Source organism: Dicentrarchus labrax, unplaced genomic scaffold (assembly GCF_905237075.1).
Source record: "Dicentrarchus labrax unplaced genomic scaffold, dlabrax2021, whole genome shotgun sequence".
Taxonomy (NCBI): domain Eukaryota; kingdom Metazoa; phylum Chordata; class Actinopteri; family Moronidae; genus Dicentrarchus; species Dicentrarchus labrax.
In genome coordinates, this window is record NW_026136722.1 from 14,565,606 (window position 1) to 14,593,235 (window position 27,630).

General features: G+C 42.8%; 1 protein-coding gene across 1 annotated transcript; it reads right to left on the minus strand.

Annotated features, from left to right (window-relative positions):
* Positions 1–150: 150 nt before the first annotated feature.
* ppfia3 (PTPRF interacting protein alpha 3) lies at positions 151–27,621 on the minus strand. The gene is made up of 31 exons (XM_051388701.1): positions 27,477–27,621; positions 25,568–26,318; positions 20,153–20,254; positions 19,718–19,957; positions 19,565–19,624; positions 18,776–18,904; positions 18,546–18,638; positions 17,875–17,927; positions 17,686–17,779; positions 17,345–17,479; positions 16,488–16,571; positions 16,076–16,207; positions 15,087–15,149; positions 14,914–14,993; positions 14,210–14,378; positions 13,878–14,071; positions 12,814–13,051; positions 11,024–11,157; positions 10,779–10,933; positions 10,508–10,607; positions 10,322–10,403; positions 10,035–10,235; positions 8,767–8,832; positions 8,255–8,281; positions 7,900–8,075; positions 7,465–7,562; positions 5,316–5,491; positions 4,022–4,090; positions 3,774–3,936; positions 3,168–3,229; positions 151–2,861 (listed from the first exon to the last, which is right to left on the minus strand). Exons 2-30 carry the CDS (start codon positions 25,904–25,906, stop codon positions 3,177–3,179), a joined length of 3,705 nt encoding a protein of 1,234 aa, XP_051244661.1. The 5' UTR covers positions 25,907–26,318; positions 27,477–27,621; the 3' UTR covers positions 151–2,861; positions 3,168–3,176.
* Positions 27,622–27,630: the final 9 nt, after the last annotated feature.

The window sequence follows — 27,630 nt, forward strand, 5'->3', positions numbered from 1 at the left end:
TCAATGGAAAATCTATGTAGTGGAGTATAAAGTACAATATTAGCCTCATAAATGTGATGACGTAGAAGTACAGAGTTACAGTCAACCACTGAACACACATAGAGAAAGAGATATAAAACAAATCAATGGGAAAAAGATGAGTGGAGAAAGTTTGCGATGATCAGCAGATCCACCTGGATCGCTTTATTTATTTTTTTATTTTACATCACCATTTTCATTATCATCATTATTGTTTATTTTCCAGATGATATTTTCCATTTGTATTACTATCACTTTAATCATGGAAATCTGTTAAATCATTGCACAATTTGTTCTCAAAATGTACACATACAGTAGCGTATTTGAATGACCATTTTCAATGTTTCATATTTACTTTTAAAACTAGTTCAAATGAAGTCAAGAAGGAACAGAACATGTACATACGTTTATCCAATACATACCTAAAGAAAATAAATAGATATCGTAAAAAATAAAAAATACAACTGAAAAAAATACACACATTTTACAAATTGATCCCCAGGCTCCCACCCCCTGTAGGTTTATCATACAGATATATATTTTTTTTAAAGACACCTCATATCATCTTCACCACCAAAAAAAATGTTTTTAGGTCATTGTCGTTTGTTTGACATGCATCGTAAACACAGAGGCTAAAGGTTTTGTTTCCTGGGCTTCCTCGGGCTCGCCCTCTCTTCCTGCCTCTCTCTGATCTCACCCCCCAGAGAGCTCTTGGTTTCTGTTATGGCTTGTGTGTGCAGTAAAATGACCGGCTTCTGTCCACCCTTTTAGTTTTTTTCTTTCCTCCCTGTGAGTTGCTGTTTTGTCTCTCTGCCACCCTCTCACATCATCAGGATTACCCAAGACCCTGAGCTGATGATTACAAGTCATAAACCACACAGCGACATCGTGGAGGGCTAGTGAGGAGTCTGTCTGACCTCAGTGTCAAGGTCAAGCTTTCCTAAATATAAGCAACACTTTGTTGTAATAAGGCATACTTTACTAAGGGTTCACAATTCATTATCAGAGGCGTTTTCATGGTAATTATGTTTCAATTTGTAGAAATGCAGGAATAAGATACAAATAAGATCTTGTCATTCTGAATCCGTCTATTAACAACTTATTACAACATTTTAAATTTTACTCAGGGTAGATATACCTTTTATTACTTAAACTGCCTTTGGCTCATTACTAAGTCAGAAAACTTGACTTTTTACATGTGCCTCATATGTAGCTACAGGTCTGCAGTTATTGAAGGTAATGTGTGTGTTTGAAATGTCCATCGGTGGTGTCCTCCCAAAGAATAAGAATAAGAAGAACCATTCAAATGGATTTTTTTTACAATTTGGCAAACTAAAATGTGTTGTTATTACTGTAGTAGATGCTTTACTTCTCTTTCTGTAAAGCATTATTACATTACTTATTGAATGAGTACTCAACTGTTTTAACCATTGCTCTTGGACAAAGTTGGGCAACTCACAAGAGGCAGTTTTTTTTTTTAAACTGGTGAAAATCTAAGCATCAGAAGCAGATACATCCTGACGTTGTAGTCTCTAATATGGGTGAAGCTCCAAGAATGCTGGATCCTGCATTTCCCGGAACGCAACACAGTATCGTCTTTCAATAATCCCTGTATCTCCTAAATGCCCAGCAAACCCATTTTAAATTTCCCTGATGGAATCACTATGGCATTGTGAGGGTTTAGCTCCTCCAGCACCAAAGAAGACATCCCACAACCGTTTTCACGCTCTTCCTGATGAGTAAACTCAATGTAATGTAAAAATATGTGGTGTTCCCCTTAAAAAATTGATAGAGCCAAATGTAAGAATTTATAAACTCCTTGTAAAGTACGCCAGAAAGTGGTACCAACACTGACTGTATAGATTTCCTGCCATCGACATCATGAAATCAGTGAACATAATGCCTCTGTGGCCTCCCTCCACCCTGTCCCATCAACCTCTAATGCCTTTGATCTCTATAATGGGGTCCCTTCAAAAGAGATTACTCAGCCTATCGGCTTTCAAGGTGCCAATAGACAAAGCATGAGGAGGGTCCCTCTCATGTGGTCGGAGCTAAATAGTGGTCTGAGTTCGAACGTGTTTTACTACACCACTCCGACCAATTGGGAGCACTTAGACACCCCTGACGGGACCATAGAAGCCGACAATGGAGCCACAATGGCTGACACTGGACACCGGCTGACTCATGAGTAGAAAGGAGAACACTGGTGTTGTTTGGAGTTACAACCGGTTTTATGTCCATGCAGTCATTTCCCCCAATCATTGTAACATCCTTCCAGTCATTCCTCTTGTTTTTAAAATCTAAACTTTACGATGAGGTTAACTTCTGCCCTGGCTCTCATTAAAAACACCTGTTGTGGAGCAGAAGTTATAAGGCGACACGTTTAGTTGTTTTTAAACTGTAAGAGAATAAATGGCAGCAAGTGGTTTCCTCTGAAGGTAGGAAAATGAGCCCTGATATTGCCAACTCTGCTGACTGTGTGCAGACTCCGACAGGAATGAAGAGAGGGGAAACCTGCACGACCGGCACAAACCTAACCAACACCGGCGTTGTCCTTTATTAACCCCACAGCACAGTCACATCGAGAGAGAAAGAGCAAAGACAGAACGACAGGAAGAGAGAGAGACAGAGAGAGAAAACAGCTGATCCCAATTCAACCCTCCTAGTCTGGTCGGAAAATACATTCATACATTCTTCATGTCATTTTCCCCTTTATTCCTTTGCTTCTGTTATTGCAGAATGGTCAGACCGATAGATTTATTTTTAAGTTAAATGGTTATATTCATTGCTTCTTTCTCTGTGGATGAGCGAGAGGGTCCTCTAGTCCCAATCCAGTCAGCGCCCTGAGGAAAGAAACAGCATTATTACCACGTCATTGCTTCTGTGGCCTTAATTCAACTCGGCCTAAATCCCCACCACCCAAACCCACCACTTGAAGACCTTAGGGGAACTACTAAAATCCAAGGCACAAACCAATCCACTACAACAAACAAATACATAAAACAAAGAGGTTCAAATGAATGTGCTCGGCACATGTGCAAGCCATCTTGAAAGCTTAGAGAAACAGTTCTGTCTAGCCGCACAGATAAAAATCCCACACGGATGAAATACTACTAGACAGTTTAATTAATGTGGTGGACAGTTCTCACCTCAGCCCCTCAACAGGAGTACGTCCTCACTGAGGCAGATTCACCCCGGGCACCAGAGCTGGCTGTGTTGGAGACCGGGAGACAGACACAAACGGGGTCATTATCGCAACTGCAGTGTCTTAAACAGCACTGACCTTCCAGAGGCATTCTTATTAAGAAGTGGAATGAAGGATAATAGTCTTCCTCTGTACTTTAAAGAGTCTGGTCCTTGTTATTGTCGGTTCCTCTGCTAAAGGAAACAGAAAATTCCACTGCCAAACTAATGGCAGAGTAGCATGAAAACAACCGACAACCCTAACCCTAACTGGCTTATATAATGCAAGCTGTATGTTGGCTGAAAGCAAAATATTTCTGTTCAAGGCTCATTTCCAATAAATCAAGATGTAAACGCACGGCTCATTTATTGTCAGACCTGCAGAATAGTTGTCACAGCTAGCCCTGTGACCTAGCTGCAACAGACCCGATCTTATTCCTGTCATGCTCTTCATGTGAGTAATGCCATATAGAGTAACAGGTTTTCACACATCGTCTAAATTGAGACGCGCCTCGAGGGCTTCAAATGTGAATATGAGAGTGAAGGTGTCAGAGATCAATAGTCGTACTCACCGTCACTCTGGACCTTTCTCAGGGTAACGGAGGGCGTGGAGATGGCTGAGGCACGGAAGTTAGCAGGCAGGGTCTCGGCGGAGTCAGAGGTCACGCCCCGGAGGTCTTTCTCTCTAAACATCTTCCTCCAGGAGGGCGAGCGGGTGAACGTCTTGGTACCATCCTGTCAGACAGATAGAGTGTGTGAACAAAACTCCCATCTGTATTTTTAATTTTTTCTATTTCCTCAAGCCGATTAGCATGCTGACCTCATCGGGTCGCCTCTCGGTTCCCATGGAGATGAGGGAGTTGTACTCTTGCTCCAGGAGCTGTCTGGCCTGCAGGAGAGAGGTGATGTAGAGTCTTGAGATTCGCTTGGACACATTATGAGGACGTGGTGTGCTACGCTGGCATTCATTAGCTCATGTTTGTCTGCTTTAAACCAGGGCAGTTGTAATGGTAAAGGATCAGATGAGGCTTGTTACTTTCAAGTATTTTTTCAGGCATTTATTGCCTTTATTATCATGCCTTTGTTATAGACAACAGAGGGGTGACTGGAAATGATGGAGAGAGAGATACAACCAGCCGGATTCCAACCCCAGACTATGAGACATATGTCTTGGTCCTATTTGAATGATCACATGAAAAGAAATTTGACTTATATATTGGTCTATGACAAAAACCGCAGATACCAACCACTTATTGCTGTCTATATTACATTTCTCGAAGTGCAGCCTCTGGGCCTCTGAAACGTTTTGTGCAGCCTCCAAACGTGACATAATTATATATATACATATATCATATTATATTTTATTCATCCACAGTCCATTTCAATACTTTTAACAGCCTACATTTAATACTCTTAATCGGCTACTGCACAATTTTGTGCTCAAGGAATTTAATGTTAAACCCCATTAGGAGACCAATCACTAATGTGCAGCCGTCAATTTACCTAACATACTTCCATCAGAAGTATGTTTTGAAATTATTCTGCTTAAATTTCTCTGTCTGTAGCTGCGAATGAGCATGATTTTATGACATCCCAACTAGTAGCCAGTCGTGGTCCAATATGCAGCTTAGACAAGTGTGATGAGGTAACTTGAAGCCTCCAGGTCACATTTTCACTTTGTTTCACATTTACTAGAAATCATCTTGTGCTTAGCAGTTAACTTTTGAAAAACGTTGCATATCAAAGTTTCTGGATTTTTCAATGAGGGAGAAGTGATTTTAAGACTTTTTATCCCATTAATTGAACTTTTTTGTGGAAAAAACTTTATTCATGTGATTTTATATGAGGTAAGACCTGTCTGGAGTACAACGCAATGTTGATGGTTTGATTCCGGTTTGGAACCTCTCTCCATGTTTCCTGTCTCTATTAAAAAAGAAAAAATGCCAAAAATAATCTTTTAAAAACATGTTTGGAGGGAAGTCCAAGATATTTGCCCTTAAAAACTACTTTTCTATCCCTACTGTTTACTAATTGCTCATCATAAGTTAAAACAGACAACTGATACAGATATGAAAAGCCTTTTCGTTATTTACCTTTGACTACCTGTCCTTTACCTGTGTGTTCTGATTGGGGATCTGCAGCAGCAGGGCCAGGTCAGTGTAGTCAAAGGTGTCGTCTAAAGCCAGCAGAGCCCCGTGGACTCCACTCTCACGCAGGTTGTCTGCGTACTCCTTCAGACCAAGAGTCTGCACCCAGCACATCACGCGCTCATTGGACCACACCATCACATCTGGGAAGAAAAAAGGAGAAGGTTATGGGATGGAGAGGAGGCAATCCATCTGCAAACAGCACGTGGTCTGTTCACCGTTTTTATAAGCGAGATCAGGTTTCTTAATACTCTGGTGGTCATTTTCTGAAATTCAAGCTGAACAAAACATGCCTATTTGGGCTTATTTATGATCTACTGAAGGGGTTAAATTATCAGATGAGTAATCAAGAGAAATAGTGAAATCTTCCTGCTTTACCAATTCTCTGAGGTGGACTGCGCAGGTGAAGCGCAACATCAGACAAACCCAAAACTCACAAATCACTCAATCAATTCTTCTGTTAGGAAATCAGCCAAGATGAACGGACTGTTAATGTACAACATGTGTAGCCCAAGGCGCAGTGGTGGGTGAGCGAGAGATTTTGGCTTGTTTAATGACTGAGCGTGTTGACATTTATGTAATTGTTATCCAGCCAAACTGCACTAGAAAGCTGTGGCTTATAATCTCTAAAGTATGTGGGAGAAAGCAATAACGAAGGGGTGGTCCAAATATCTCCCAGCAATGTGGGAGACAGCGGTAATCAAAGGAAATGTTTGTTTTGTTTGCCATTATTCAGGCAAGACTTTATTTTATATGCCAAAGCTGATGTAAGAAAGTAAATGATTTTTTATTGTTTACAGAATTTTGGTAAACTCTCCTTTTATGTCTGCATACCTTCAAGGGATCTTGTAAAACGTTGGAAGTAGTAAAGCAAACGGCACTGCAACTGCCACTACTAAGAATACAATAAAATAAACCAGCAATTTGGTGTGAAGTAAGGAGTGATGATGATGATGATGATGATGATGACGATGATAATGATTTAGCTCTTGTTAAATCTTGTAAACTGGAGGTTAAAGTGGGATGATTTCTTTGTGCTACTTTATGCAGATGATAATCTTACTTGCAGAGAATGAAAAAGACCTGCAGAAGATGCTTAATGTTATGGCTGAACGTTGCTGGAAGGAACTGACCAATAAAAATATTTTTGGATTAGCTTCTGACTTTTTTGTCCATTCAGCAGGTACAACGCTGGGATCGGTGTTGAGCAAAGCTGTTTCAGATTATGTTTCTGGATGAACATGTGCATTGTAATACAGTTCATTGCAGGACAATTCAATCGTTTCTGTGAGAAATGACACTAGTTTTCAACATCAGTGGACAGAAATGTGAGATGATTCAACTTAAATATGTCTGCTGCGTATTAGAAAGATCTTTAAGTGAGGTGACATTTTTATTTTGTAGGATTGATTTATTTTTCCTTATTTATAAGGAAGGATAGTGTCTTGATGTTTGGTACAAATCTAAATTATGAACAGTGCAGGGCCTTATGTGTAGCTGACTTTGACAACTTAAAGACTTCCAGTCTGTGCACAGATACAGTCAGATATGCTACCATTAGCTCTAGAAACAGGTTCAATGGTCTGAAGATAAAAGGTTTGTTTCAGGTTGAAGGTGAAGTCCATTTCATGTTTTATAGCTCATTATAGGGTGATTTAAGAGACACACTTTTTAGTAAAATGTCCTTGGTTCTTCCGGCTGGTTGATAACAAAACAACTTGAGCTGTGTTTTCGGAACTTAGGGAAAGTTATTTGTTTGTAATGTAATGTAAGAAGTTATGTTCATACAGATAAGTGTCTTATAAGTCCATGTGAGCAGGGTGCTTGACCCAATAAATAATGACAAACATGACTAAAGTGAGAAGATACAGAAATAATAAGATAAGAAGATAAGGGTTAATAATAGATCAATAATAGTAATAACCATGTAAATAATTAACCTGGTTATAGATACAAGGGTTTATATGGTTATCATTAAGGTATGCTTTGAACAAGACAACAGCACAGCATGAACAAAGGAATTAGTTGGCTCTACATGGTCAGGGAAATGTTCAATACCCTACCACATCTGGGGCATGAATGGGGAGGTAATGGCAGAGAAAAACAAAGGGCTCACCTTTGTTCTGGTGGACGCTCTCCTCTCTCCTCCTTTCCAGCTCCTTGCGATCGTAATTCAGACGCTTCAGGCACATGATGCCATAATGCAAACTGACCCTGGGAGAAGTCAAAGAACCAGAGGGTGAGCGACTGAAGCAGGTTAACTGAGGGTGTGTTTCAACTCTCACCTATACTCAGAAAGCATTAACACAGTCCAACACCTTTGACCCCTTAACTCTCTAACTTAAGAAGGCCTGGAGACATACACCTGAACAGCGAGAGTGTCACAACAACAGGAGCACACCCTACATGTCATTTAACACCTTCATAATTTTCCCATGCTACACAAAGCGTCAACAAAGAAGAATGATAGAAGAAGTGACAGAAGAGCTTCGGTTATGTGAGTTATGGCTGTGAAAGAGACAAGAGCTGGCACGCAGAAGCTGAGCTCTACCTGTGGAAGCTGTCCACCATTTTGAGTTGTCCTCTCAGCTCCTTCTTGGTCAGGTGGTCCAACATGCGGGCATCCACCAGGGACTCCATGAAGTAGCTGCGATACTGTGGCAGGCCCAGGCTGGGCAGCCAGTCGTTGCCCACCCACTCGTGATTCATATCACCATAGGCCAGTATCTGGAGGGGACGACCACAGATGATCAACGCTGATTCACGCTCTGCTTGATGTCTGATGCTAGTGCAAGTCAGCAGCTCATGACTCACTGCAGTTAGTCTCACTAGAGATAAAATCACTGACAAATACGCATAGTGTTGTGTTAATTCTGACTTTTCAAAAGGGTGCAGGTGATCCTTACCTGATCCCAGCTGAACTCTTTCAGCTCCTGGAGCGCCGAGAGAAGAGGAGAGGCAGACAGAGAGAGACAGAGCCAGAGAGAGAGAGAGAGATGTGGAGGTGGCAAGGGAAAGGGGAGCAGGGGTCAAGAGCAGGGTAGACGGATGAAGAGATGATGGAGGAGAAGCAGAGGAGGGAGCAGCAACAGCAGCAGCAGCAGCAGGAAAAGAGGACAAAAGGGAGGAATAGTGTGTTAGTGAACGGGTAATTAGTTGGAAGCAGTTCACACTGAAACAGCAACCAGAGGGAGAGAAGAAGATGCTCAACACTATGGCCTGGGCCCACAAAGACAGATATAAAGAGATAGAAATTCATAATGAGAGACAGAGAGAGAGGAAGCGGAGGAAGGGGAGAGACTCATCAACATGATTCAGACCAGACGAGATGCTTAAAATAATTAAAACTGAGTAAAATAATCATGAAAAACATGTAAGAGGGTTCGTAAGACATAGACGGGACAGCAGGGGCACTAACCGGAGGCTTGATGGCAGCATTCAGAGACTCCATCTCTGCGTGGGTCATCCAAACGTTACTCGTCGACTGTGGGTAAGAGAAAAGTGAAACCATGAGATAAAAATGCACCGCAGATTGCCTAAACCGCCTGAAGCACTGACTCAACACTTGTGCATTTTTGCTGTGCCACATCACAAGATGTCAGCTAACCACAACAGCAGACTGCTTTTGTCATTGCCATGGTGATTTTGCTGGAGAAGAGGTTCAACCGGTTTATGGGAACTGATAGGATAAATGTGTTAAATCTGTTGAGCAGAATTGTGTGACTGATCATTTTCATCATTTCATTTCATTATTATGATTCCTGTTGTAAATACATGCGAAGCCAAGCAAGGGGCTGGGAAAGCCAAGCCAAACCAAATTTTGGCATTTGCTGCAAATTCGACAGTCAGTAGAAGATGGTTTTTGGTTATTTGTGACTTTATCGTCCTTAGAACAGCACAAATAAAAAGCAGGGGCACAAATGTATGCGCGTGCAACCGTTTTACAACACTTTTCAACATCTGGTTTATCTTTGTGGCCGTGTGAGTCGGTAGAATTTGGGATAATTTAGCTTTTGTTGCCAAGTTTTATCTCTGGGCGAAATGGGCGCAACTTTATCAGGAGCAGTTTAGTTTGTTATCATTCTCCTGGAAAATACAGTCATACTTTTATTATTTTTGACATTTACGACATTCAGGATATGTTTCATGTTCTTGGGTATTCCACATTCTCCTGTATCTGGATTTTTTTTGTTTCTTCACTCCTGCAACTTCCCTCATTTTCCACTCTTTTTTCAAGTCACATAAATCTGCTTTTTATTTTACATCATCCCCGTTATGATATCATATACCCTCAGTTACATTTTATTTTTTATTTTTGTATTATATTACTAGTGTCTGCTGCAAATGACCCCAACAGGGATCATTAACATTTCAACTAATCTCAAAACTAAAAACACCTGGTTTAACATGTACCTCATACTGCTAATATGAATGCAGCGTTTGTGTATTATCAGCAAAAAGTCTGTGTTAAAAGGTATCAACACCCTGATGAATGCATAAATCGACATGTGAAGGTGTTTAAGGTCTTAGCGTTTTCCAGTTAAAGGCTTCTTTACCTTTAATCCAATAGGGAAGCTGTCTAGACTGGGATTTTTTTATGACACATATGTGGTCATAATTTCTCTCTCTCTTTTTTTCTTTTAAAAGGTTAATGAGTAAAATGTATGTGCAGTCACAGAGTCTCACAGAGCGAGTGCTGGCCGGGGCAGAGGGGCTGGTGAGGGACACCATCTCCTGGATGGCCAGCCGCAGTTTGAGGCGGTGAAGCGGGTTACTGATGCCGATCTCCCTCTGGATCTCCGTGTCCGACAGGTTGGCCATGATGGCACCGCTCTTCACGTTGGCACGACAGGCTGCGACGTACCAGGCTGGCATTCCCACCCACAGCTGGAAGGGGAATAAATAAAGGAGAAAATGTAAGGGAAGAATGTTATTTTGATTCAAATTCCTCCATCCCTGTGATTGCACTGTACCTCCAACCAAGATACAACAGTGGGTCCGTCCCAAGATGCAAAGGGGAGTCCTTGGCGACATGCTTCTTCCAGTAGCTCATGCCTGGTAAGAAAGGGAAGCATTACATGAGTCTTATTTGGTGCCATAGATCAAAATATTAACCTGAGAACCACATTAAAACAAAACAGGAGACATAATCCACAAACTTCTTCTTGCTGCGGCGATCTTTATCTGCAGGACCCAGAGTCCCAGTCTTGTTCATCCCCATTGGGTCTCCAGAGGCCAGGTCTTCAGAGGGTGTAGATGCTGGAAGAGACACAGTAAGGTCAAAGGTCACAAGAATGACATATAATGTAGATATGAATACCTCAAATCACGGAGCTAGAGCAGCTCAGATGTGTTTAAATGAAAATGTTGACAGTGTGGATTACTCATATACAGTCATTGTTATCCCTCCCTTATCCTCCATCTGTTTACCAAGAGAAGCAGATCCATCCCGCCCAGGTTGGCCCATCCTTCCTTTCTCCTTCTTTCCAAAAAGCCGACCGATGGAAGACTTGATGCTTTTCTTCTTACTGGACTTGTGGAGAGAATCTTGGCTGCTGTTGGAGCTGCTGCCATCTGCCGAGAGACTGGAGGGGACAAAGGAAATCACTAAGGGGGAAAAGCCAATAAGGATTAAACTGTTGTATTTGATATAGTTAATGTGTGGGCTGCCTTACCTGCGGAACTCCCGGGGGTCATCTAGCATTGCTCCTGGATGGGTGAGGGTCATTCTGTCCAATCGCAGTGCTCGAGGAGTGGAAGGAGGCGTGGAGTCAAGAAGAGCGAGGGACCTATCATCATCTTTGTTGTTCTGAAACATGAAATATAACAAGAGCATTTAAAAAACACTTCTAATAGTGTGCAGCTGGCATGGTTCACCAAGCCATTTCTTCCTCCAGTACAGCTGAATCATTGAGACCTGGACTGCATGAAATTATATTTTATTACTACTAAGTAAGGAGACTCTTTCAGGCAAATTCAGACCAGAAACAATCTGATTGCACCAAATAAAAACTTTTTTCTTGGGTTGAGATCTGAGGTTATTATTTCAATTAAGAGATGTGATTAAATTACTGCGATCGTTAAACATTCTTATGTAATGGATAAATGTCGTCTCTTCAACCTGACAGTTGAAGAATCCAGAAACTCTCACACTAATTAGCTAGATGTGTGCTAGCTGGCTAATTAGGTAGCTATGATGGGAATTACAGGGAAAATTCATGAACCCTTCCAACTACAGTGAAATGATTTAATTGAATGAATGAATAAGAGTGAGAGAACTAGACTTTCTGGCAGGGAGTTAGATGAGCTGGTTAGCTTAGCTTAACACGAGAATTGGAAACAGGGGAAAACCACTAGCCTGGCTCTATCCAAAGGTAACAAAAGCACTTCTGAAACTCACTAAGATATTACAAGGGCATGTAAAAACAACAATTTGCTGTTTTTACAAAGGTTATGTGGCGGACTTTTTGGCTGCTGCCCGGAAATCAGGGGAGAATTCAGATAGGTTTCCAATCTTTATGCTAAGCTAAAGCTTGGGACAAACCCAAAGACTTGCTGAAACCTACAAAAAACTGGACAAACCACACATAAATATTGTTCCCACCAACCTGCACTGATTTTAGACTGTAAGGAAGAAGCATAAACCTTATGACTGTAGAGTAAATACACTAAACAACTAGTCAGCAACTGGTCATTAATGACTGGAGTTCTGGGAACCGGCTGCTGGCTGATGCACCGCAATTTGCGTCCAAAAAAGGAGGAAAATAAAATCACAGAATTTAGTTGTCCAGTCCTTTTTATGTTACATTCTTCTTTTGTTCTTTTATTCAAGAAAATAATACCCATTTAAACCTACTTCAAGATCCAGGATAATAACTTGGATCCATTATGTGTTTTACTTCTGATTTGAATAGACTGTGTCATTCTGGTCACCGTAACCCAACTTTACTTTATTTTTGTTTTTGACAGGAGTGGAAGCCATTATGGGTTTCTGCTACTGTAGTTCATTGAATGGAGGTTTTTAAATCCATTACAGTCCTAAGCTGTTTGTCTGATGTACATCCTGCCAACTTGATCCATAACTTGAACCATTCTTTCCATTCTAAGAAGTCACACATTAAGATTAAAACTTTCGAAATCCCTGCTGACTACAAGGTTTTTGTTTATTGCACCAACTTTTGTAATCCATCCGCCCCTTTTGGAAATACTGGAACCAGTGTGTCTGGCACCAACCGCCATACCACCCTGTGAGTTACTTGAAATAGTCTTGCCCAATCAAACATGCTGCTGAAGAATAACTTAACTTCTCTCACCCCGTCTGCATGATTTACTCATGCTTTATTTACATGACTCACTGTCTGGAGGAGCTGTTTGCATAAATACGGAGGTGGATACAGAGGTGAGATAAAGAAAAAAAGGTTAACACCTAAGGGAATAGAAGTTTATTCTTGCATTCCAGCAGTACCTGTCTATCAGTCTCACGGGCCGGGGAGTGAGGCAGGCGAGGGGTGGAGTGCCCAGAGCTGGGAGGAGAAGGGGAGGCCAGGGTGGAGGATGTGATGGACGAGGGGATGAAGCCCCGTCCTGTGCTGTCTCTCCCCAGGGTGGATGGAGGGATGGGCGGACTATCCAAAGCCACGCTGACCCTGCTCTCAATCTCTTCGGCCCGCAACTCCGTGTTCTCCTTCTCCTCCTGGATCAGTCTGGTTTTGTTGAATATGACATAATAAGGTTAAAATGTTCTGATACTGAGAGGAATATTTGGGAAAAAGTTGTATTTGTCTTGCGAAGAGTTAGATGAGACTCTTATGTAGGTACAAAGTTACAGCCGGCAGTCGGTTAGCTTCAGATTAGCATAGACTGGAAACAGGGGGGAACAACTAGCCTTGCACTGGTTAAAGTTAACAAAATCGGCCTGCCAGCCCTTCTAAAGATATAATGTTACATATAGTTTGGTTAATCTGTACAAAAAACAAATAAGTAAAAACTACAATTTGGCATCTTACAAATCAGCATTGACTAGAAAGTTACTGGTTCTGACCAAGAAATAGTCACATAAACATAACGTAAAGCGGCAAATTGTCTTGTTACTTTGTTTATTTTTGTATGGGATTAAAAAATGTGATTTAACTTGTTAATTAGGGAGTTAAAGTGCTGGTAAGGCCGTTTTGTTACTTTTAGACAGAATGCAAATTTTTGCATGAGACCCTCAATTTGAGAACCACTGGACTAAACTAGTTAACTATATAAATATACTATATAACTATACTTTTATACTATATAAAGTAGTTAAAACTAGTTCCACTTTGAGCAGCTACAATAGTAACATGCTGCTTGTCCAATGATGCATTAATATTAATCTAATAATGTCACATATATATCATTCACTGGAGAACTCACTTTTGGTACTTAAAGTCAATTTGGCTGATAATACGTGTATAATATGTACTTTTGTGCATCAGACTGCACTATGTACAGAGATGTTTCCTCCCTCCCTCCCAGCTGCTGAGTGCTGCTGCCCTTCCTTACTTGATCTCCTTATTGATGGCCTCCAGCTGTTCCTGCAGCATGATGGCCAAGGTCTGCACGTCTGTCTGTCCACTCGGGGACAGCAGCTCAGAGCCAAACCGAGGCTCCCCGTCGTCCTCGTCGTCGGAGCAGCCCACATCCAAGCCCGGCTCGAACCCGGTCCCCAGCAGAGCCCCGCTATCCCAGTCAGGGTACTGCACACAAAGACAACAAGGAAGTTATTATCCATTTATCAACTGATTTCATTCACAAATACTCATCATTCACCTTTAGTTCAGAATTTTTCTACCAAAACCTGATTATGGTGGCTCATAGGGATGTCAGATTCTCACCTTGGTCGAGTCCTCACGGGCAGAGCTCCAACGGGCCCGATGACTCCGCCTGACCACGCCCCCAGAGGTTGCGTTACCGAAGGGATCCAGGTGAGTTGTGGAGCCGGTCGGGAGGGACCCGCCCCCGTGGGAATACCTCAATTCCAGAGCGCTACCTGGCAGAGAGCGACTGGAAAGATAGAGGGACAGATAAGATGCTACGAGATAAGATAAGTTAATTATCCCAGCAGGCTGAATCCAATTTAAGACGGTTAACCACAGAAAAAACAACAGCTGGCGAGGCGAGAGATTTAAACACAACACAACTGGCAATACCAAAACTAAAATGTGTACAATATGAATAAAAAAGAAATCTGCCTAAAATCGTAAGAAGTTTAGATTATATATAATGTGTAAAAGGGCATCATATTCCCATTAACAGGTTTCAAGAAAGCTATAAGAGAAAGTGTCAAGACATGCAGATGAGAAAATTACAAGTGTTGGGTCATGTAGTTAAGTTTGTGGAGTTCAGTCATTGTGTGTGTGTGTCAACACTTTTTTAGCCCTGTGAGTGCTGTTACATGCCTCCAGTGTGGAGTGATTTATCTATAATGTCTGACAAGATAAGAGACACAACACTGGCATCTTAACAGTCAGGCGAGGCCACGCTGGAGCAAATAAAGGTTTCATTCTTTTTCTGGTGCGGATGTTGAAATGGCACCAACCTGGAATAAGAGCCCCCAGGCCTCGCTCTCAGCTGATCTAACTCCAGCTGAATCCTTTCCAGCTCTGCTATCAGTTGGTCCTGGGAGTTGGGAAAAGAGACAGAGTTGGTGAAAAAAGGGAAAATATGTCTTCCAGCCTCGACTAAGAATGAAGCCCAGAGAGGCGCAGGCACCTTGTTTGCCAAGAGATCATCCTGGAGTTTCTTCATGTTGGACAATTCCTCAGAGAGGGCGTTCTGGAGATGGAACAATGAGAAGTTTTATTACTGTAAAATGAAAAACAGAATATTCTTAATATGATGTGTTCAAACTAGAGTTGGTGAATTGGTCTTAAAGTAGGATTGTAGGAAGTAAGTTGAAGCTGCACAGTACATTACTAAACTACACCCAGCACAGTAATGTTTACTAATGCAGCCAGTTTTATGTTTTTAACTCCTCTTAAACCTCTTAAAAAGGGACAGAGTGGTTTAAATAAACACATTAGCCTGTTTTATAATAATATGATTATATAAAACATATAATGTAGTATATATGTATATAGAATTTAAATTTTATATGCAGTAAAAAGTGCAGTATTTCCCTCTGAAATGTAGTGAAATAGACTCAAGTTAAGTACAAATACTTCAAAACTTTACTGAAAGCATCCACAAGGAACTTTGATTTTGTGTTGATTCTGGCGGGCCTTGTGGACAACAGTGGTAGTGTTTCTACCACCTCGTTTCATTGATTTCAAGGGGAAACCGACCCAATCCAACCTGGTGGCAGGCATTAGGAATACATATACAGAAATAGCCAATGTTCTCGCTGATAGTCTTGTTTTTGTAGGTCACATAGAGGCATCAGTATTTAATTCAGACTGTTTCATAACCAGTTAAAAATGATGTGTAGAAACATTTAAAAGAGTAAAGTAAGTGTATGTAAGTAAACTATTCTGGTTGTAGGATTCACTGCTGTTTGGGAGTTTGGGAATTTACTCATGTTTTAACTGGTCACTTCCTGGAGGGCAGAGGAGTGAGTGAACATACAGCACCTGACACCAGGAAATGGGACGCATCTTTAGGGTCTTAATTAAGGGAATGAGACATTTTCTGTTGCAGTTTTACACGGCTCAGATCAAAATGAAGAGACGCTGTGAATTCTCTCCTCTGTCTGAGCAGGTCACCTTTTCTTCCAGGGCGGCCATTCTCTCCTTCAGATGGAGCTGCAGCCTCTCGTTGGACTCAGACAGTAGCTTGTCCACCGTGTCAGAGAGACGCTTGTTGTGTTCATCGTTCATCCTCTCCCTCTGCCTCGCCTGAGGGGGAGAGAGCAAGATGGGTGAGAGTCAAAGAGAAGAAAAAAATGAGTGAGAGGAGGGAGGAAAGGGAGGGTGGGAGGAGAGCTAATAACAAGCATTCTGCTTGACTGTGAGCGAGGGACAAAGATTTCTATCTGAATGTGCACGATCAAATAGAGGGTTTAGAAAATTAGTGCGCCTTTGTCCTGCGTAAAGCCTGACAAAAGGAATGGCATGAAAGAGGGGGAGGATGAAAACAGAGAACGAGAAGAGAGATGGAAAAGCAAAGATGACTCACCCTCTGTAGCTCCTGGTTCTTCTCCTCCAGTTGCGCCTCCATCTGTCGCAGTCGCTCCTCAAAGTTACCATGACGCTCCTCTGCCTGAATGATTGGAGAGGAAGAAAGCGGGGTTAGAGCGTGAACCATGTTGAGACACTAATGCAAATTAACACAAAGGAAACAGCTTGTTGACTGAGTATATCAATTAGTGACATGCCTGTACAGATCACAGTGTAACAGGCAAGTTTCTTTGCTTGTGTCTTACAGGGCATTAATCTGATCCTTCCATGGAAGCCATCTTGCCTGAACATGTAAGAAATAAGTGGTAGGAGGTTTGGTGGAGGAGAGTGAATGTATGTCTTTTTGGCATGAGTGGAGATTGTGTTTACAGGAATTGTAGAGGTTCACATATGAGCAATTAAATCAGTCAGTTATAAAGAATCTGTGCGGCATACAGTTCTTGACGTGTTGAGCGCCTAAGGCTCAAATAGCTGCACTGACTGGTGTCCTGAGCTGGCTTTCATCTTAGATTGTTTGCTTTTTTGAATTGCTTAAAATATTTCATATTCATCTGTCATTTGACATCTCATGTTCCATTTCACTAATGCATGAATACACACATGCACCTGCACCAGCCCACACACACTCATGTGATTGTGTCTGTGCACAGGAGCATATTCTGACATGCACAGATTTGTGCACACATTAATGCACATACATATTTCTGTTACTATTTTCATTCCATTATATAGAACTGTATGGGGTTAAAAATGTCTCCAACAGTTTTCCAAAATTGTTAGTTAACTTGCAAATGCCCGAAGAGGGCTGGCAGGGTTGTAGGCACATACAGTACATACACTTGCATACACACATACCTTGTTGAGTGCTGCCACTCTCTGGGCAAGCTGGGCCTCGATCTCTGGAAGCGTCTCCGCCCTCTGCAGAGTTTGCTGCAGCTTCTGTTTGGCATCATCCAGACGCTCCTGAAGCTGCCGGTTCTTCTCCTCGCTCTGCAAGAAAACAGGATGAGAGGGAGTGGAGGTGAAACTCTGGAACGCGAGTGAAGACTGCCGGGGGCAGCAGACATGATTAAAGCCACTGGGGGAAAAGAAAATGCATTGATGGCACGCTCTGTGTGCCAATGTGAAACGTGGCCAAGCTGCCAATCACCAGCGGAAACATGGACACACATAGGGATGAAAGATACTTTTCCCACCTGTCTGTAGAGAGAGTCTTTGCTGGCCAACTCGTTCTCCAGTTTGTCTTTTATGTCGTGGAGAGACGTCGCCTCCCTCTGGGCACTCAGGTACCTGCAAACCAGAACAAACCGGCAGACGGAGCAGTGAGTGGAGCACATGTTGGAGGAGGGCAACAAGAGTTCATGAACACAGACTTAAACACAAACCTGCGTTCTAATGTGGTGATTCTCTCTTCCATGTCTTCCCTTTGACAAAGTGCCTACAGGAAAAAAAAATTATATAAAGATTCTGATGCAGAAACAGAAAGGAAAGAAGACCAGACAGAGATAGTGGGAAATGTCAAGTTTACAAGTACATGTTCCTCAAAGGGAGTTCACTGGGCTTGGACAGCTATTAGCTGAAGAATGATAATGACTGGTTAATGGTAGTTGTTGACAGATTTTAGAAGCACTCACTTGTGCTGTTGCACAAGTCCAAGAGAGACAGAGGGGGGGAGAGGGGGGCAGACAGTGAGGAGAAACAGTTAGGTGTGGAGAAGACATTAAGAGAAAAGTGTTTGCTGAGTAAACTGGCTCGACTAACTCTCGTCTGAATATGCTCCACATGACTTTCAATCAGCTAGCAGCACACTGACTGATTAACAGGGCCGCATCCATGTGAAAACGCCTGCAGCTCTACCGATGCCACTGTCACCATGGCTACAGGGTAGAGGCTCTTGTGTGTGTACAGTAACAGCTGCCAAGTAGGCAAATGGCTTTGTTACCATAGCAAACTGTTACATATATCTGTGAGTATGAGCAAAATAGACTCTTTGTGCCACTGCGACAGACACACATAGTGGCGGTTTATTGTCTGTCAACAGCTCAGCGAGTCTCACCTCTTTCACATCCCTCTGTAGTTTCTGGTTGGCCTCCTCCGATCGGGCCAGCTCCCTCCTGGCGGACGTCAGCTGCTCCTCGATCTCCCCGACCTGACGGGAAGTGACAGTGGGAGATACAAGGCTGAGCGAGCACATGTCATTTTCTGTCCGTTAGCATCTTCAGGTTGTGATATTTTGTGTGTTTTGGTGAAAGCATTAGACCATAAGAGCGTCTCTGAATCAAGTACCTGTCTGCACATGAGGGCCAGTCTCTCTTTCAGCTGTCCCAGCTCTGACCTCTGCCGCTCTATCTCGCCCTCTCTCTGCCTGTCGACATCTGCGTCGTCCAAGATGGAGGACGGCCCGTTGGGAAGCCGCTGAATGAAGAGAACAGGTTTAATTAGTGGTGCAGATAGTACCTTTATATCGCCAACAGTGATCATGATATATCTGATAAAGTTGTAATTAGTGTGAATTACTTCACACTGTGTTATGGGTGACCCAGAACAGACCCAACAGACCCAAAACCCAGCACAACAATTTCTAAATAACCAAACTTCCTGGCATTTTTATCAAAATTATGGAGGATAGGGGCATCACAAGAAATGTCAGGCATTCAGTGCTCAGTACCTTCACAGAAAACAACAACAACAGAACTAACTGTAACGGATTATGGGACAAAGTCATTACAACCCATAGAAATCCAAGATAGTGCATAACTTCATCCTTGCTGACCGACCTGAGTGATGCTGAGTGAGCTGATGGCTGATGGCTGGCAGCCATATTGCAACTATACAGATATAGGAAAATACTATAGACTATGGCAATAGCCTCTAACCTTTCATCTGGTTCCACCATTGACATTTGTGGTAAGATGTCTCACCTCAACTTTTGGATCAATGTGAAATTTGGTACAGTTATGCATGTGTCCCACAAAATGAATTGTAATCACGTTGGTGATCCTCTTTCCATATAGTTCCATTATCAGGTTAATAATTTAATTTGTTCAATACTTTGTTTTATGACCATCCCATTACCTCTTTTCCATTGTCTAGTCCCTGCTGCCGTCGCTTGATTTGTTCCCTTAAAGACACGACCTGAAACAACACAGAGGAGAATCATCACAAGTGACTCCATCAGTAATTCATTGAAACCTGTGAAAAAAAAAAAAAACAGAAACGTGGACTCACCTCTTGAGAGGAGGTCTGCAGCTCTTCCTCCAGGGACGCCACTCGCTCCAAAGCCACCCGTAGCCTTTCCCTCACCTTCTCATCCAGAGCTTTGTGGTGCTCAAATAGGGACTTGAGGGCTTTTAGGACCTCCACCTCACTGGAGACCCCGGCTGGGGACTGGGCCTGCCTCTTCACCACAGTCATCCTCAGGCTGCGCTCGTGACGGGACACCAGGCACTCCAGATGTTCAAGCAGCAGCTGGAAACACATGTGGTTCACATACAATAAAACCCCTCCACAGTATACCGCTTGTCTGTTATAAACTGTCTCAGAGGATTACCTTTTAAAAAATGCATGCCGAAAAATCAGATCAGAAACTTCAATTAACAAGCAAATAAATACAAGAATGTAACGTCAAACAGACATTGGGTGTAGACATGGAAGGGTACTGACTCGTGTGTTGTTTCTCTCTGCCTTCAGCTCTGCTATCTCCTCCTCTCTCTCCAGCAGCTGTTCCCGGCAGAGGTTCAGCTCTTTGGTCAGCACTGCAAACTCCTGCAGGGTCACAAGAGGGTGCTGTTATTGACTCTGCTGCTGCTGCATGAGGTCATGATATCACACACACGCACACACACTAGGGCTGCACGATATGGTAAAAAAATAACAAATGCGATTATTTTTTACAGATACTGCGATTGAGATATGAGTCATGATTAGTGGGAATGATCATTTTTGCAATCACAGTTATAATTTTCACTGAAACAAAACTATTAAAATTGTGATGGTGTGATATTTTTGGGGTCTTTACCAAAAAACTAATATTCTTACATCTGCAGAACAAGATTTATAGGACAGGGCATCTATGCAGAACTACAGTACTTCCTTATAATGCTGTTTTAACACATTTTCAAAAAAATGCAGCTTCTTACAATTTGGATTTCGTTAATATTTGGATTAAGTGTGCAGCCCTAAAACACACTCACACACGCACACACACACGCACGCACACACACACACACACACGCACGCACGCACACACACACACACACACACACACACACACTCTCTCTCTCACATCAAAGTACATCCACAGATTACTTTATAATGAAACGCTGTACTTTCCCACTTTCTCAAAACTTGCTCTGTGTGCTTGAACTTGAATTGGTGACTTCCTTCATTTCCCGGAACGTTTCCCAGGAAAGTTTCTACGTCTTTTGTCATACTACACACTGCATTGCAATGAATCTGTACTGTCAGTGAAACATTTTTACATTTTAAACAACAAATTATGTCATGATACCAAACTCCAGTGGTATCTCAGCATGGGGTTACCTCTTCTGACTTTGGCCAGTAATTCCAAAGTATAGGAACCCACTAAACATAAAAACAGACAAAAAAAGACTGTGGACTGTAACGTTTACTGCCAATATTTTCCATTAGCCCACACAGTGCAGTTGACTCCAGTGAACAATTTGACCAATCTTGATTTCATTAGCACATGTTCAACCTCACAGAATTTCATTGCATTAAACAAACATGCACAGACATGCAGCTACGTTTTGGGCTGAAAGAGGACACGACTCACTAAAAACCAGCCAAACAGCACATACAATATAATCTTTGCCATATCTACCACAGTGCTAACAGTTAATGACCGCCAGGCCTCTATATAAAATCTAACAACCAGGTTTACTGCACACGTTGCACCTGAAATTGGTTTAATTGCTCAATAACCACGACTGGCTGTGCGTTTGCCCGTCATTAAAACAAATGCCTTGAGGTTAAACAAGCATGAGGCTAACTGGAATTAGGCCAGCGCAGTGTAATGTCTTATATTTCCAGTTGACAGCAGTCCAGTTGAATTGTTGTGATTTTGTGTAATTTAATCCAATTATATATAATGTGAGGTTAGCTACATGATGGTTATGATTAAAATCTGTTGCCTTTGGTCTAACTAAATGGTATCCATGGCAACACATCAACAAAGAGAGGATGAGTGACATTTTCAAGTCACTTGGATTGAGTCGAACTTTCAGCTGTGATCATCTGCCGTGCTGACACTCCACTGAGCACGAAGTAAAACGCCATCATACACACGACTATGTACACACACTGTGCCGTAACCGCTCGCCCGTGTGCTGATTGTCCTCTCGTTTCCACTCTGCTCATGTGTGATAGTGGCGTGATACACATATGACACACATGGTCGTGCGCCGAATCATGTGTGTTTTCAAAAACTCTTATGCAAACGAGCCATTAAAGGGCACTGATGCGTGCACGGTGCTGCTGTTATCTTTGCTCTGTGTTAACAGTGATCAGTTTGCGCACACGACGGCCAACAGGCGCCTTACCTCACACCCTCATCCAGATAAAATGCATTTTAAAAGTACAGCATGTACAGCCTATAACAAGCTTCTGAGCTGATGTGCTCACTGGGCTTGAAATCAGGGAGGACGGAGAAATAAGTGAAAGGAAGAAGTGTATCTGAAAAGATGGAAGAGGAAGGATCAGGGAGGAAATTGCTGTGTGAAAATGGTATGTTCTGGGCCCAGAGGATATCATAATTCTGGGTTTAATTCACAAAAAAAGATGGAGTGAGATGGACCACCGATAACGAACTCTTTCTAGATTCTTTCGGTCGCCATCATTTTGGTCAGATACACTTTCAACTCTCTAAAAATCTCCATCCTGCCACTCTCCCCCTTCATCCATTTCAATCTCCCCCTGTCATGATACACGACATCTAAAACAGACTCTCGAAGCCACCTTATTAGTATGCAGCAATATGCAAATTGGCTTGATTTGTTAGTCTCTGTGTGTTTCATATCACCAGGTTTTCTCTCTCTCTTTCTCTGTGCCATGCTGTCGCTCTTTCCATCCCTCTCTCCTATTTTTCTCTCTTGGCAACATCTACACACACAGACGAACTCAGTGAACTCATCTACTGTAGAATGTATCACAGCGCTCCATGTGTTCCTCTATCTGCGTGTGTTTCTGCAGATGTTTGTGCACCATATTGATCTCCTCTCACTGAGGTAATATGGCCCTTTAATGTCCAGTCACTCTTTGTTAGAATGTGCAGCACTGCTACATCTGTTATTCCATTTTGATTTTTCAGGCGTAGCGACAGAGAAAAATAGGTACTAACAATGAGGGAGGCATCATCGCTGCCTGAGGCATCCAACAATGACTCCGGCCTGAAAATAGAGATGGAGCCCTTGTATGTTGAGTGGCATTACAAAATGATTAGCTCTCCAGTGTTGGGATGTGGGATAATATAATAATTGACTGTGCTACAGGGGCAAACGCAACATTTCGCAACCATTATCTCCAGGTTTTAAGGTAGCTCCAGTTTGTGCCCTTTCATCTATTACCATTACATTTGAATCACAAAGCTAAGCACCCAATTTTCCCAAGAATACACACTTACTTACAAAGTGTTTCCAGCATCCTCAAAGACTCTTCTAACCATCTGGATGAAAAAATATTCCGACAGCTGCACGATGAAAGATTTTGAGGTTCTTTTCTCAAGTTGCGTCCGTATTTCCTAATCCAAACAAAGTTCTCGCTGCTCATTTTGGGCAACTTGAACCAAAATTTCAGCGATATATGTCTAGGTTACGTTGATGGTTATATACTGTGTTTTTCAAAAACCACAGGGTATATATTTTTCAGGATAATCAGATGATGAACTCGGTGACACAAATGTAGTAGCAATAAACAAAGTGGCATAAACTAGGGCCAAGTTTTAGCATTACTACTAGAACTTCAGAAAACATTCTAACAGCTAAACTCAGTAGGTTACTGAATGATCATCCAGCACCGTTAAAGGACCAGTGTGTAGGATTCAGTGGCATCTAGTGGTTAATTTGCAGATTGCAACCATCTAAATACAGCTCAGCCTTCCGAGCATGTACGAGAAATTACGTGAGAAGCCTTATCCAGAGCTAGTATCTGGTTTGTCTGTTCTGGGCTCCCTCTGTAGATAAAAATGGCTCATTCTAAGTAACGAAAACACAACAATTCTCATTTTCAGGTGATTATAAACTAATAAAAACAAACCTATGAATATTATATTCAATTTATACTGATATATCCTCCTGAATGTCACACACTGAACCTTTAATATGCAGCATTTACTACTGCTATTACAACTTCAGAAAACAAAACTTGGTAGTTATTGTTTACTGAAAGATCCTCCAGCATCATAAATGTCACTTAAGTACAGTTTTGAGGTATTTGAGTAGTTCCACTTTGGTTGTAGTTAATAGATACTTTCCAGAATTCAACGTGTTTTACCTTCTACGACTATACAACAACCTTGTTTTAGCTTCAGCATGAACTCCAAAGAGTTTCAGTGAGAGAAAAGAAAGCCGGTGATGATGATGGAGATATGAGGTTTTACTTTGTTACTTTAAACTCCCCAACAGCACAATAAAGCAGTCCGACTCAGCACCACCTGGACCAGCGACAACATTAAAATCCAGCTTACAGGTTAACACATCAATAATTCAACAGCGTGAAAGGAACCATTTTCACAACCAGTACTCTTGATACAGTACAAGAGTACATTCTACTGATAATACTTTTACAGAAGTGTGATTTTGAATGCAGGATTTGTACTTGTGATGGAGTATTATTCTCCTTTTTGGTTTCGATGCTTTTAAGTAAACAAACACGGCTGCTGCAAACAAGGATGATTTGTTGAATAAGTCTCATTACTCTATTCGTATACTGTATGTGTCTATTTAGATGTTGATTTAAAATAACTTGTGCTCTTATTTGCTGATTGATCATCGTGAACCATGCTGTCTACAAACACAGCTCCCTCACTATCACTGTGAAGTAACACACCTCGTTGCACTGCTGTAAGGCACATATAATGTGAACGTAGACTATTTTCTGTCATCCTGTGTGTTTCTTAGTTGCCATCTGAGAGGTTTAAGAGCTCAGCAGACTGGAGATACACAGCCTGTGAGGCAGTTTGCACGTCCCAAACTATATTTGAATCTACCTGAAATTAAAGGAACAGTTCGCATTAACACTCCCACTGAAGTCGGCATATAAAACCGCAAAACATGAAGCAAATTCTTACTAAATCTTTTCCATTTCAACCTTCTCCCAAACTGTTAAAGCAAGGAGCTATTAGACTCTTTCCTGTTGCAAGGAAAGCATGATCTTAAAACAGCTGCTTAACAATGCAAATGTTTTGTGAATAGAGCACCGAAATATAGGTCCACATATCCAATATTCACAATATAATCATCTCCTATATTCTGCTCAGGGATAATGCTTCAGTCATGCGTGTGTGGTGCAGTGTGTCCCTGTATGCTGCTGTAGGATGTGCATGTCTGTCCGCAGAATTGTGAGCAGCAAACACACATATCAGAGATCCAGCATGCATTGCATTGGGACATAGAACAACAGACATTTTACTTTATGTTATCAGCTTATTAATGAGTTTTTGGAGTGAACTGCTCCTTTAGTTGAGTAAAAACTAAAATTTGGGATGCACACACGTGTTTGTCTATACTTAGATAATGCAATACCATAAATGATGATGATTGAACTGTGCCATTTGCACATTTTTGGATGTTACAAAACCTTAACACCTTCATTCTGACCTTGACAGGGCAAAACACAAAAATTTAATTTTTCAGTTGAAGTGTGATAGCCTTTCACAGACAGGGATAAACAGGCCGGATTATAAACAGAGACGTGTGTGTAAGATACAAATGTTCCCTCCACAGCTACAGAACTGAAACAGCCTTTAGACTTTAATGTGATATCCAAACTAGTGAGATTGTTTGTCAGCAGCTCCCACCTCACCTCCTGAACGTTACTCTGACCCCCCCTCAGTCGCCGTACCTGTGGCAGGGCGATGGACAGCTGCCTCTGGAGTGACTCCTTCTCGTGGCCCAGCTCTCGCAGGCGTAGGTGCGCCGTCCCCAGACTGTCCTGCGTCTCCCTCAGGCTCTCCAGCAGCCTCTCTCTCTCCGTCAGCATGTTCACCATCAGCGACTCCAGGTTGCCCGTGCTGCCCCCCTCGTCGCTGCCGCCGACACCGCGGGGGTCACGGCTGCTGAAGCCCACTATGCCTCCTATCCCTCCGCCCATCCCTCCTCCGCCCCCCGCCGGGGAAGACGAGCCACCTCCTCCCCCGCCGCGCCCGTCCTCCGAGATGGTGGGCATCACCTCGCACATCATCGTGAGGCCTGGGTGTGAGAGGCGTTATCTGAGAAGCTGTCTAGGACACTTGAGCGCAGTGTCTGGTGAACGACTGACTCGTCATGAAACTGTTACTTGGTTGGTTGGGGGGGTCTTTCCTCTCAAGCTGATTGGGTGAGGCTGGCAGGCAGGAAACAAGTGCTGGGGGGTTTGGAGACGAATAGGGCCGCTCTGTGAGTTTGTGAGTGAGAAAAAACTGGGGGGGGCATAAGATAAGGTCCAGTGTTTGGGGTGAGGGGGGGAGGCAGTGTAGGGTGGCTGGGAGGGAGAAGAGGACAGGGTTTGGTGGGAGGGGTGGGGTAGGGGGTGCAGGGGTAAGAGGGAGAAGTGCAGGGTTCGGTGGACGACCTCTGACCCCCGGCACCAGCCTTCACTGGGATGAGAGACGAACCTGGAGAGAGAGGAAGAAAGGGAGGGAGGGGAGAGAGAGAGAGAGAGAGAGAGAGAGAGAGAGAGAGAGAGAGTGTTTTTTTAGGCGGTGAATCTCTGCAGGAAACCAAATGACGGAGGCCACAGAACACATAATGTCAGCCTGCATTTCCCAGCAGGTTGTGATCTCTCATATCATGTGAGCTGGCCTGACACACACACACACACACACACACACACACACACACAGTCCAGCCACCTTTCTCAGGCGTTTCTCCAAACCTCAAAGAGAGAGTAAGCACTGCTATTGCAGCACTGCTGTCTCTTGCTTGCACTGACTGGCATCGCAGTCTCAACGTCTGGAGTAATTATGCATCCATCAGTGCATGTCTCGGCTTTATGTATCCGAGTCGTCCAAAGTCATAACGGTGAAAATGAATGCGCACGATGTACGGAAATGAGTCGTGAATGGTAGCTTTACCTCAGCAGCCTACAAAACGCCGCCACGCAAACACAGAACAATTATTAGGCCTGCAGGTGGAAGGAGAAAGATGCGGCGCTGTTTCATACATTCATGTGAGGAGGAGAAGAAAAAAAAGGGTGTCATCATGAATTGTAATTACGGGCTGTATCCAGGAGGAAATAGGCTTCTTTCTCCGGCTCCGGAACCCATTTGTAAAAAATATTCTGGGTGAATCAGGAGCTTTATTATCCTCAGGGTGTTAAGGCGGTAGATTAATAGCTGTCTTAACTAAATAAATGGCCTAAATGGGGGGGCAGCCTATTTTTGAATGCATTTAGAGCTGTACAGGATAGCCTCACACCGCTATCACATCATGGTGGGAGGTGCCAATCATCCTGTAAATGATGTAGCAGATGCAATCATAAGATTTTACGCAATTGGATTATTAGTTTTCTTTGTGATATGATTAATAACCTAAATGTCGGAAAACGGTGCGCCGCTTTGGCTTTATTCCGAATGCAAGGCGTCTTATTTCCTATCAACAGCCCCCTCCCCACACCACCCTGCTCTCTCTCTCTCTCTCTCTCTCTCTCTCTCTCTCTCTCCCCCCCCCACCCCCACCCATAAAAACAGCTGGATGGTCTAACGCACGGCTAGATGTGTGCACCGTACACCGCCGTGGGTTTGAGCCGCCAGCAGAGGATTCGTGTGCCTTACCCTCTCCATGATCGACAGAGAAAGGACATAAACGCGCATCGCTGGCCGGTTCACTCCATCAGAGCATCTGAGAGACGGAGGCTGCAGCTTATCCCCGTTACAGCCCGGTTACCAGCCTGCCCCATCCCCTCCCTCCCTCTGCTGTGGGAGCGAC